The 12,618-nt window shown below is 41.7% G+C and overlaps 1 protein-coding gene across 1 annotated transcript in view; it reads right to left on the bottom strand.

The window, feature by feature from the left end:
- The window catches only part of ADARB2 (adenosine deaminase RNA specific B2 (inactive)), a 109,269-nt gene that overhangs the window by 34,090 nt on the left and 62,561 nt on the right, over positions 1–12,618 (bottom strand). Inside the window, exons 4-5 of the mRNA XM_051812899.1 lie at positions 10,133–10,301; positions 3,036–3,187 (exon numbers count right to left, since the gene is read on the bottom strand). Of these exons, the coding sequence (XP_051668859.1) occupies positions 3,036–3,187; positions 10,133–10,301 (321 nt within the window). The remainder of the gene's footprint in view (positions 1–3,035; positions 3,188–10,132; positions 10,302–12,618) is intronic.

Raw genomic sequence — 12,618 nt, 5'->3', positions numbered from 1 at the left:
GAACCTGGCATGGTGTGGGCTCCCTGGACCTCTCTTCTGCATTGCAGCTGTTCACATGAACCATGGGAAGGGCAGACTTTACACATGCCACTAACTTTGTACCCTCCTCTATCTGGTAAGAAGTAAACTGGGTTTCAAATGCATGCTAGCTTACCTCTCCCTTACCAGAACAAAGCTCATAAGAAGGAAATGTGAGGCCTCCCTGAGGGTGCTGGAAAGACACGGTGGATAATAGGAAATTTTTGGAAGGAGATTTGAGAAGTGGATTTTACTCACTTCTTATATTGATAAAGGCTTATCATATTCCTTCTCAAAACCAGAAACCACATGGCGAGACACTGTTTTTAAATGTTAATGCATCTTTAGAGAATAATCAGTAACGTTTGATGGCTGTGCTAGCTCTAGGAGAAGCTTCTTTGTTGTTTAAGAAATGAAACAGCATTCATCTGGAGTTTCTTGTCATTACTGGATGAAAGAAAGGTTATTTCTTTAGAAAAAAAAAAAAGAAAAGATCTGAATGATAAACATTATAAAATACTTATCTTCCCAGATGTCTCTGGGATAATGTGAACTAAAACGAAATGCTTATCTCACTGAAGGACAGCTTTTGGCAGGATGGCTTTCTACACAGTGGTAAATTATTTTAAGAGCACTGGACAAAGGTAGAGGGATCTGTTTAAAAGAGTGAATTACGAACCTGATGTAACACTACTGAATCACCGTGTAACCTTGGCTAAGCCACACAGCCCTTTCTGCCTCAGCTTCTGCATCAGGACAATAGTTGGTGTAATAACCAACAAAAAAAGTATTTTTGTGATTATCTACAAGTTTAGTGCTTACTGTGTGTGTCAAGTATGGGGTGAGTATGTATTTTTAAACACAGCTTCTTGTATATATTGTTATCTAAAGATGCATTCCCTCATTAGCTGGGAGATTTATGTGCTCTTTGAAACAATCCATGAGTCAAGCAGGGTTCACCTGCAGGGCTGGGTTCTGCTGCCTATCAATGGCCAACACTGGCTGTCAGCTGCCCAAAGCACCTGCTTTGTCACGCATGGACGAGCAGAATCGAGCCTGGACAGCCTTTGACAAAGGCTGTTTAAAGGTTCTTGAGAATGGACCACATTTTAAAAATAAGTACAGATTTTGGTGCTTCCACTTGTGATGTCAAGAAAAGAGCATCCTAGGAAACCTGCCTTCTGGAAAACATGAGGGCCTTTAACCAAACAAAAAGCTTTTTTAGATATCTCTTGATACACCCATAAAGTGGGAAGCCAAAAATCACTATTGGTTTTTGATATTCATAATCACACCCTTTTTTATTTTTAATTTTGTTTTTAAGATGTTGCTATGTCTTCTCATTTAGTTACCTCATCAGGAATTTGTCAATGTGGTTTTTGCCTTTTAGGCATTTAGTTGCTTTTCTTCATTTTATAAACCCTGCTGACAGAATGTAGAAATCATGTTAGGCAAGGAAATGCATTTCCTTCCTGAATAGGCGAGTTCTGCTTTCTTGCCCCATGTTTCACATATGAAAAAAAGATTCCAGTCTGGGCAGAATAATACCTAATCCTTAATAAATAACTTATACAAATACGAATTCAGAAAGGAGTGAAACCACCATCTGATGGATTTGCCTGTGAGGAGGTGAGGTCGTTGTGTGACCTTGGATGATTAATTTTACATTCCCATGCCTGTGCTTCCTCCTCCATCTATTCTTCTGTCTAATTTTACATTCCCATGCCTGTGCTTCCTCCTCCATCTTTTCTTCTCTCTTGCCTGCTTCACATTCAAGGTAGTCAGGGCAAGGACTATTTCTCATGTGTTCATTTGGCATCCAGCACTGTGGGTTTTGCAGCACTGTAAAATGCATGTATGAGAAGCAATACCTAAGGGCAGAGATAAGAGTGTACATTTCACCTTGTGTATTTGATCATGGGGTGACAGATGTGTGATAAAAAAGCCACAGATCCCTGGAGTCCCCTGTCCCTTGTTGAGGGCATTCCCTGTGGCTAGGCAGGGGCAAAGCTGGTGCAGTGAGAATGCAACAAGGACATGCCTCTGCTACGGCAGGGCAATGACAGGGACATGCGTGTGTGGGGGAGTGATGAGGTGAGAGTGCCGGGTCATGTGGTGGAGATGGGATGTGTCTTCATGGACAACAAGCCCTGCAGGTCTGTTGGTGGCACACACTGGCTCAAGACCTGTTTTATTTGCCTCATTTGCAGGATCACCTCTAGAGGTGAAATTCCCTGAAAAAAAGTGTTTTTGCTTAAATGCCATAGGTATGGGTCTAGGGACTCCAAAGCTGACCTGGTGGACTCCAGCTAGCCCATCTGCCATGCAGTGACTGTGCAGTTGATTTGACAGGCAAGATGGCCTGGGAAGGATCCTTTCCATAAGGGTTTTTACATTATTCGCTGCAAGTGCAGGTAGTATTTGGAGAGAGTCTGACCATCAATCAACACTACAGATGTGCTGTATCACATCATATCATATCACAACACATCTTATCATATTATACCATCTCATTACTCTACTCCAGCAGCTGCAGCCTGGACAGCACTGGTTTATTGTAGATGCAGCCCTTCAAACCACACATACTGTGTGAACCCTGAGAAGAGTCTATGCATCTCCAACTAGAGTCTCGATCCTCTAGCCCAGCCTATGGCCATGGCTTCAAGGATTTCTTTCATCACAGGAAGGCATTTATTTACTGTTAGGGTTGCACCTCCTAGCAGGAAATGCAGGCTGTTGGGGATGTATTCCCTAGCAGAACCACTGAGCCTCAGGAGTGCAGAGCAGTCTCCCACTGCCTTGCCCAGCTCTGATTTTCCCTGCACACCCTGGTTGCCCCAGCAGATGGGGTGTGTTCTACAGACACTCACACCCCCTCCCCGCAACTCGTAGTAGTGTTTTTGCTCTCCAGCAAAACGCTTTCTGCCAACAAACAAAGAAAGAAAGACTGATCTTAAAAAAAAAAAAAAAAAGACAAAGCCCACACCAAAAGCAGAGGGAAGATGCTTTTTCCTTACAGTCGGTTGTGATTTCGTAGGGGGAGTTGAGGCGCGCATCTCCGCAGGGTGAAGTGCTCACGTACAGATGGAACAGGATGTTCTCCCGCAGCCTGTAGCCTCCTTCTTTTAATCGCACGAAGATTGATCGCTCCCAGTCTTCTCGCCGTTTGCTATGATCACAAAAGAGGTTCCAGGTCATTTGTTACATGCCAAATCAGAAACATTTCTGTGCTCTCTCTCTCTCCTTTTCTCCCTCTGCTTGTTTGTTTGTTTTTATTAGCACCTGGCATCATATATTTTGCCTAGTGACAACAAGAGGAAAACGATAAGCTTCTCCAAGTGAAGGAATGTGTAAAGGGGGTCAAAACTGCCAAAGTGCTTTTGGCTAGCTTACCTAGAAAACATTTGAATGATAAAACATGGATTTTTGAAGGGTAACTCTCCTTCCTCACATGTGTGGGATGCATAAACATATTGATTTTAAAGTGGTTCTGGTGCATAAAAAGAGAAAAAGTTCTCTTAGGCTCTCATGTGAACACATCAGCTCTGCTCATCACAATGCTGAGGCACGTTTAGATACCATTAACATCAGTCACCACAGCCAAGATATGAGTTTATATGTTCCACCAAAAAGGGCCCCTGATGAAGCACCCAGATTTTATGACCGCTGCCAGCCCTCCCTGCTCCCCAGGTGTTGCTCTTTTCCCCCATTCTACCAGAGCCACCTACAAGTGCTCCACCTAGGCCAGCTGTGTCCCCTTGGTCTCTCTGCATTTTTGGAAATCAAAAACCATCCCGAGAAGCGAGGACAAAACTTGAGTGAGCTTTTCTCAGCTGAGTTGAAAGAGATACTTATTAAGCTGAAGCTTTTATCTTCGCAGTGGTTCAGCAGCTAGATGGGGACGCAGTGCACATATTCCATCAGCAACAGCTGCCCGGGAGGCCAAACCCTCCCAGTCCTGCCGTTTGCAGCAATAGCAGAGCATTAAGGCTTTGCCACTGTGCAGGTCCTCCGATGGGTTACATTTGGGAAGATATGGGTGATTTCTCTGACAGGCAGCTGCCTCTAATATGTACATTTGGGTGATGGTCATGATTGCAATTCTGAAGGTGAAAATGTGATTAGTGAAATTATGATGAGACTCCTTTCTGTCTGATGGCCTGGTCCTTCCCTCAGAAATGCAAGGGTCTTTTGGTAGGAATATCTCTGAACAGAACAGCACCTGCAGGTAATGGTATCCTTGGGATGCTGTTAATAAGCGGGAATCCTACCCGTTTAATTCACTATAGGACAGCCCATTAACCAAGGCGATTTCTGCTGGTGTCTCTGCCTCCTGTTAGTGCAAATGGGTGCTTTCTACTCAGCCTTTGAGCAAGTCCTTGGCTTTAATCCAAGCTGCCTCTGCCTGTTTTCTCCCAGTGCAGCCTCTGTGCTATTGAAACTGTTTGGCTGTCACTCTTCCATGGTTTGGGTGTTTTGTCATTTTTTGATGCCAGGATGCGTTTGCTGTCAGGAGGAATTTACAGGCACATTAGCTCGCCTGTCAGGGACAGGGAGCAACACTGGCTGCTGAGCTGGGGCCACCACATGCAGCTCCTTCATTTTCCGTTGGCTGTGGTGGAATTTCCCAACTGCACTAATTATATGAATGCCCTGATACAAGCCTAAGAATACAAGAATAAGATATCCATAAGTCCTGCTGCTTGGAGTTTGGAGCAATTGTAGGTAGTTTTAAATAATTCACCGCAAAATCAGCTAGGAGAATACAAAGCTGTGCCGTCCAAATGCCTGCTACTATTATGTTAAACCTCAGCAGAATGGGGGGGGGATGGGGGGGGCGCAGCTTGCATTACTTAGAGACAGTTGCTATGTAAGGTTGGAGCAGTCATGCTTTGGGCTGGATTTCAGGACTTTAGTGATCAGCTTCCATCCTGTTTTCACTGGTTATTGTTTTTCACTGATTAACCTTGCTCTCTTACCTCTCCCTGAGTACCAAGAAGGGTCTGCGGCCACTGTGGCTGACAGGTTGGGTGATAGACAGCTGCTCTAAAAATAGATGGCAGGGCTGGAGGACTCTTTCCTCCAGGAGGCTGAGATTCTTTGTATCACATACGGTCCTGACCTGCCTTCGGGATGGTTTTCTGGGAGCTGAACTCAAACATGAGATTCATTCCTGCACTGTGGCTGAATAGGTTTAATAACAAAACTCTGAGAGTGCTGTTGTAAAAGTTTGTGTTGCAAACCATCTACCATGGTTTAGCAAAGATTCTTGTGGATGGGATGTTCAGGGTATTTCAAAGCCCAGGGGGACTCAGGGATCTTGTGAAAATTGTCCAGGTGAAGCATGAGATGTGCTTCTGCAAAGTGACTTCTACTCCAGCACCGGTACACTTTTGCCTTCCCTCTGGGATAGATGTTTTGAGCTGTGAGGGGGCAGATGACTTTGCAGTAGCTGTTCTTTGCAATGCCTTTCTCACAGCCATACACACCTGCACAAACCAAGGGAGAAAGAAGCCCACAGCGAGCCCACAGATTCCACTCATTCAGAGGGTGGCATTAAAGTGTCATTTTTGCATGCTGGCAGTTACTAAAAGAGGAGAATTTGTCCCTAAACCTTTGCCTGTTACGAATTCCTGTGGGAGAGTTGGGATTTGAGGCTGCTTCAAGAGGAACATTTAAGAATGTGTGAAATTCTAATCTTCTGCTAAAGTCCATTATTTAGCATAACACATCTATGTTTTGAGCTGACTTCAAGAAGATACTTAAGCACATACTTATGGTTTAATATACAAAAAGCATTTTGGTGAAACAAAGTCTAAGAAGCAGAGGGTCTGTTTTTAGCATGTAAATGTATGTATGGGAAGTTTCTGGTACTACATACTATGACACATCATCCTAGAGAAACTAACAGCGGATTTAAAAGGAAGGAGCTGTGTTCATGAAGAAATAGTAGATGTATAACAAGCAGCTGGTTTTCCTGGGAAAAAAACCCTGAACTGTACTGGATTAAGACTATTCTTTGCTTTTTATTTATAAAATAAATAGTGGTTTGCGTCTGACTTGCTGGAACAGTTTACTTTCTGGTAAAATCATCTCTCTAGCACCTGCAGGGCCACTGCAGCAGCAAGCTTACTGTGGTGCTGATTTATTTTAAGAATAGTCCATTAATTTTATTTTTCTTTAAAAAATAAGAGTTGGATTTTCTTTTCTTCCCTATTGGCCAGTTGGTATAAATAATGCCACTGAGATCAATGTGAATTTTCCTACCATCATTGCAAGAGAATTGGACTGTGGTATTTGTGTGCTTTTTGATGGTGATTTTTAGAAAAAAACTTCTCAAAAGGTCTTTCTTGTCCTTCTTTTGTACATCAGAAAATTTACGTCTTACTTCTCATCTCTTTCGTGAAAATCTTGAGAACTGGAGGATTATGGTTGTCATAAAAATGAAATCCGGGAGGGCTAAGAGTTTTAATCAGACAGGTTAGAAGCTGTCAGGTTTTAGTCGTGCTTTTAGCTTTTATTTAACTCAAGCTTTAGACAATGAATTGTTGACAGAAAATTTCCTTTTGAAGTATTTGTTGCTCTTGCTTCTTAGAGAGGATAAAGTTCCCATTCTGGAACTCTTTCCCCAAAAAAGTCAGGAAAGCCACACCTCTAACATTTAGCAATAAGGAGAGAAGGGGAAAAAATAATTTATATATTGCTGAAACTTTGGCTTGTAAATGGAATTGTTCTGCAGCTTAAATATGTGAAGATGTTGCCTTATTCTCTCTTTATAGAAATGGAAAAAAAATTGCCCCAGTACATGGCAATTAATCTCACCCACAACAGATACTTATGTAGTATAGATACACGATAGTCCCACCTCACAGATGCCAATTTCTCCCCACTGGTGATAAAAGGATCCTTGAGGATCAGGGTCACATTTGACTGCCATGAAGTAAATTTAATTCAGTGAATCTGTGTCTCCTGGTCATTAGTTTTATATCTTGGCTCTTTCTTTCTCCAACCTGCTTGTCACTGCTCTTAAAAGCCTTCATGTTACACTCAGACAAGTAGGTGTTTTGCTTTCAATGAGATCAATGGTAGTATTTGTAAATTCTGGAAAAGAGGATCCTTTTCAAAGACAGCATAATATAGAAAAATAACTCTTGCACTGGAAGTTCCTGAAGTTTGAAATCCAGCTGCAGAGACCAGTTAAAGTAGGTAGGCTTAGTGGGAGGTAGTTGTGTGGAAAATAGGAAATAATCTCCACAGAACAAACTTGCCTGTTTCATAGTGAGTGGTGGAAAATTCAAGCTCTTGGGTCAAGAACAATACTTTCATTATCTGTTTGGGTTAGGGAACCATCTTTTTTATCTCAGTTCATATATGACTTTGTACAACAGGTTCCTGGCCTGGGAGAGGACTTTTATTTGGGCTAGGTTATTGCAAATGCATTACAATGCTGAAGCCATATTTATGTTTCCTCCAAGCCTGAAGTGGTGTGCAGGGAGTCCCAGTGGAGCTGAGCTAACATGTTTGTCCTAAAAAGCCTGTTCTTTTAGCTATACAGGAGCACCAGGTGTTTTCTCTGGCAATAGAAGATGTCTTTTTCTAGAGAAAAAGGGGTAAATGTGACTTCAATATGCAGAAAATGCATTTTTTTATTTAATTTTGAAATACGCCATTTTCTCGTCATATGATGAAGCTCCCAATGATGGCATGTAGCAATAAATATTAGAATTGAATCACAGAATCATAGAGTATATCATAACACACAGTTTTGCTTCCCCATGGACTTTAAGGAAGCAAAATCTGATTTGACAGTATCTCCAGCTCTGTCTTTCAAAGGTGCTTAGCCTTGACAATTTTGGTTGAGATTTTTATTGTGTGTGCTGGTCAGGGCAGCGGTGGTGCCTGGTCTTGGCTCAACAGAGAGTGATTTGAAGTTATTGTGAACAGAGCTTTTGCTGCACCGAGGATTCTCTTAACAAAAGACTGTTAACATTGATCCAAATAAAATAATAATATGACTGAACACGTTAAGGACATGGATCAATACAAGTTTAAGATACAATGTTAGCACTTGTTTCCCAAGAGACCATAGCACAAAGCAAGTACTAGGGCTGCTACACTGCTGAAAACATAATAATTTAATGTAAACTAAAAAGCAATTCAGAAATAGAGAAAATATTATTTTTGATTAAACCCTTCAATGCTCTTGTCCCTCTTTGTTAGCCAAATTCATGTACTCAATATACTCTCTTGCCTTCCACTCCAGCCTGAAGTGAAAATAACCATTATTCCTATTATTGTTGCTTCAGTGCAATAGTATCACAAGTGCTTACAAGAACACAAAATCCTGTTTAGATTAATCCGTGTGTCTGTGACCTGATGCAAAACCTTCTGGAGTCAAAGGAAGTTTTTGCACTGAGGTTAATGGCCTTCAGAAAAAGTCACATGAATTTGCACACAAGAATGGAGGGAAGAAGAATGACCTATAGAGAAGGGGTTTTTTTGTTTGCTTTCTTTCCTCTCTTCTTTCATTCCCTGGTTCCTTCCATATAATAACTGCCACCTCAGCTTCACTTCTGCTCAGCTTCCATAGGATCAGAGGATAATTCAGGCTGGTAAGGACCTTAGGCCTCTAGCCCAACCTCCTTCTCAAAATAGTTTGACAGGTTGCTCAAGGCTTTATCCACTCGGGTTTTGAAAATGTCCAAGACAGGAGGGAGGTTGCACAGTCCTGCTGATTGACCTGTCCCACTGTTTGCCTATTCCCATGAGGAAAATTAATCCTCATACTCAGACTGAGCTTCTCTTGTTTTAGTGTGTGCCTCTTGTCTGTCACCTCCCCACTGCACACCTCGGTAAAGATGTCAGCTCTGTTGTGTTGCTGACATATGTTCTGCTGGGTCTGCCATCCCACCTCCAGGCTGAACAGGTCCAGATCCATCAGCCCTTCCATGTAGCCCAAGTGCTCTGGGTCCTGAGCATCTGGACAGCCCTCGCTGAGCCCATGTAAGATGGTTGATGTCTTTCCTTTACTGGGTGACCCAAAACTGCACATAGTATTGTAGATGTAGTCTAATGAGTGCTGATTAGTGGGGGAGGATCACATCCCTTGTCTGACTCTTCATACTTCCAGGGATCCTGTTGACCTTCTCTTCTGCCAGGCACACTACTCTTTGACATCCATCTTTCTATGAACCCTGTCTCTTTTCAGCAGAGCTGCTCCCCAGCCTGTATTGTTGCAGGTCATTCTTTCCTCCTTGGTGTGAGAATTTGACAGAAAACTCAACAAGGACAAATGCAAAGTTCCTACTGGTCCAGTCCTCCAGTTTGCCTGGATGACAGATCAGCCCTCAAGAATATTGGCTGGTCCCCTGCACATTTTAGTGTCCTCTACAAAGCTTAAAAACAAGCACTACATGACCTTTTACAGATTTTTGGTAGACATGATCAGCGAGGTACCAACACAGACTTCTGCAGTACCCCACTTATTACCGTCTTCTAGGCTGTGTATGACCTATTAACCATTTAAATGGTTGCCAGGTGGATTTGGCTGAAGAGAGTATCAATAATTCCACTGTAATGGTTCTACATGCTATAACATTTTAAGACATCATAAAGAAGGAGTGAGTGATAGCATCTTACACTTTGGCACAAAGTTTACTGTGCTGTTAACACTCATCAGTTCTCTAGTGAGTCAATGAAGGTATTAATGATCAATAAATCACTTCCTTGAGATCTTTCAGAAGCAGCAAGGAAGATGGGGAAATGGCTGCAGTGAGCAAAATGACCCCCTTCCAGTCTCTGGCCAGTGAATGATGCTAATAAGTCTGCACATAAAGATTTGTACAGAATCATCAGGCTTCACAAAGCCGTACTTTATGAGTCATGTCTAATCGCTACTGAAAGAAAATCAGCTGAAGTTAAGGAGCTCATGACCCAACACTTTAGACTATCTAAGTGTCATTTATTTTTCTGTGCAGTGTATTGGTCCTTCATCACCTAAAGACTCAGAAACAATGACATATAGAAACAAATAGTTCAATTGTCTGGAGGACAGATCGATCTGTGCCTCTGAAGGCCATATAACAGTCCCCAAAAAACAACAGAATTCAGTTACCTTAAGTGCAGCTCCAGCTGTGAGTAGAGGAAGTGAACAAATGCCCTTCTTGCCAAAATTTCTGCATGGCAGTCATTGACCGCAAGCCCTTGGTCGTTAATGTATTCCCCATTTATACATTTGGTACCCGATGACAGCACAATAACCTGAGCTTGCCTGATGTCCAAACCTGTAGGAAGAAAAACAAAAAGGTTGTGAAAGTTGCCAGGGGTGAGTATGATATGATTGTTAAAGTTCTCACAGCCCACGTTTTGATGTGGCAGCCAGACAGCCCTAATAGGATGCTTGTTAAGGTGATGATACGGCCTCTGGAATATGCGAGAATCTCACATCTCTGTGTTATTACAATAATAAGGGCTCTATTTCAATCTTGCTGCTAATTCCAAGATAAAAGCTCACCACGAAGTTTACTTGTTAAATCAATAACTACATCATAGGAGAGCATATGCTGTAGGGAGGTAATAAAGATCTCCTGCAGTGCTGATAAATGGCCAGGTTTTTATGAACTGTTGAAGACATTTTCTAGTGGGAACACACACTCCCTGTAATGTTAGGTTTCATTGCTGTTGCACTATAAGTAGTAAATAAAATGCAAGTAACATTTCTGGAGCTGGTCTTTAAAAAATGCCAAGAAAAAAAACCGGATCTGACTTCCAGTCCAGTTTACTTTTAGTTTCTCTGAGAGCAGCTATATTGGTGCCCTTTTCACTGTGATCTCAGGGATGGAGCATTCATTACTGGGATCAGCTTTGTTCCTCTGTTGCCTCTTTGGATAATGGTGATGGCAATTGAAAGATGTGCTTTTTTCAGTCCAGATAGACACTTTCTAGGATTAAATCCTAATTTCATTGGAGTCAGTGGCAAAATGCTTACAGACTTTTCTATGATGTTACTTCAATTTTAGAAAAGCTTTAGGAATTATTTTACAGAGTCACCAATATTATTTTTTCTTATGATGAAGCCTATTGAATTAGCAAAAAAAATGAAAAACTGCAGTGAGTTTTTGGGTTAGCAGCACTGTAACTGGGGCCATGTTCTCTTGTAAAATCCATTGATGCTATATAAGAAAAAAGCTGAATAGAGAAGGAAACTATATTTTAAACATAATGGGCTGGTGCAGCCAATGATTCCCCACTTAGTAAATGTGGTCAACAGTACTTCATAATCTCCACACAGCACTGGGACTAGTAGTGGATGACATGGTATAGCACTGTTGTCATGCTTAATGTATATAACTGCAGGAGATACCAAAATTATTTCACACCTATATCAGGATAAAAACGACATCAGTTTAGTAGTATTGTGGAATTGCAGCATTGTGACATTTGTAGGACAGGTATAAGTATTGTGAAAAATTCAGTTAATCACATATGACCCCCTGGTTGCAACAGTCTCATAGAGAAGTTGTAAGTCTTGGTGATGAAGTACACAGCGCTGTATGCCTGTGCTGAAAGTTCAATCTCTATTTGTTACTGCAAATGTGGTCCTAAAAAAGTGTTTGGGAGTATCTATTAGAAAAAAGAGTAAAAAAGAAGAGCTGGAAATCTTAAACCCCAAGCAGTGAAGATGGGAGCACATGGGAAAGATACAGAGGAGAAATGGAGTTACAAAGACTTTGTGTTTACTTGTTTTGTTACTATGTATGAGTTGAGTTGGACAAATGACAAATGTACTTTCCCTACAAAGAAAAGTGTCTATACTCTGTACATTAAAATTGCTTTGCTTTAGGGTCACTGCTTTAATGAGAAAAAAAAAGGTTATGTTAGATTGATGCATGTCCGTCTAGTTAACTGTGTCTTTCTCGTGGACTAACATCAAACATTTCATGAGGCACTGCCTGCCACAGAGGCATTTGAGTCCCACTCAGCATCTCAAAAAAGTAATGTATACTTTCCTGAACGGTATATAGTATTTTCCTGGTTGGAAGGTTCACAAAAAGAATCAGCTAATGTTTTTTTCTATTTTACTTGTTTGCCAACATAGACCAGAGTCTTATTTTCCTCAGTGCAGCAGGAGTACACCAGGAGGCAATTCCCTTGTACAGAAACCCGTAAGCCTCTCTGCCTACCACTGAGGACCTCTGTCAATATCCTTCTCAGGGCAGTGAGACCAACTGCTTCCTTCTCCTTACATTAGCATTCCTCTGGTGTGCCTCCTCCTCTCCCCCTTCACCTCTCAGTCAAAGCACCAGGCTCTGCAAATACAAAGCAAACCATCTGGGGAAGCCCTCCTGCTCTTCTGCTCTCTGGGAGCCATACCTTCTTCACCCCTCTCAATCAGTCCAGTACACAGGGTTATGTCTTTTATTATTTCAGACATTTTATCCATAAATAAACTTAACTCTTTTTCTCTTCTCATCTGAGGGTAATTGGATGAATGCACACAGGATTTTCTATAAGATCTGGACTTAGCTACAAATGAAACAGAAAAGCATCCAACACCTATTTAATGCAGCAATAAAATGAAATCCTCTGATGTTGTTTGCT

The sequence above is a fragment of the Manacus candei genome, unplaced genomic scaffold, assembly GCF_025592945.1.
Source record: "Manacus candei isolate 608988 ecotype Guabito, Panama unplaced genomic scaffold, ASM2559294v1 h1tg000089l, whole genome shotgun sequence".
NCBI classification, from domain to species: domain Eukaryota; kingdom Metazoa; phylum Chordata; class Aves; order Passeriformes; family Pipridae; genus Manacus; species Manacus candei.
Note: the sequence above shows the minus strand (reverse complement) of the source record. Positions and strands in the feature narration are given on the sequence as shown.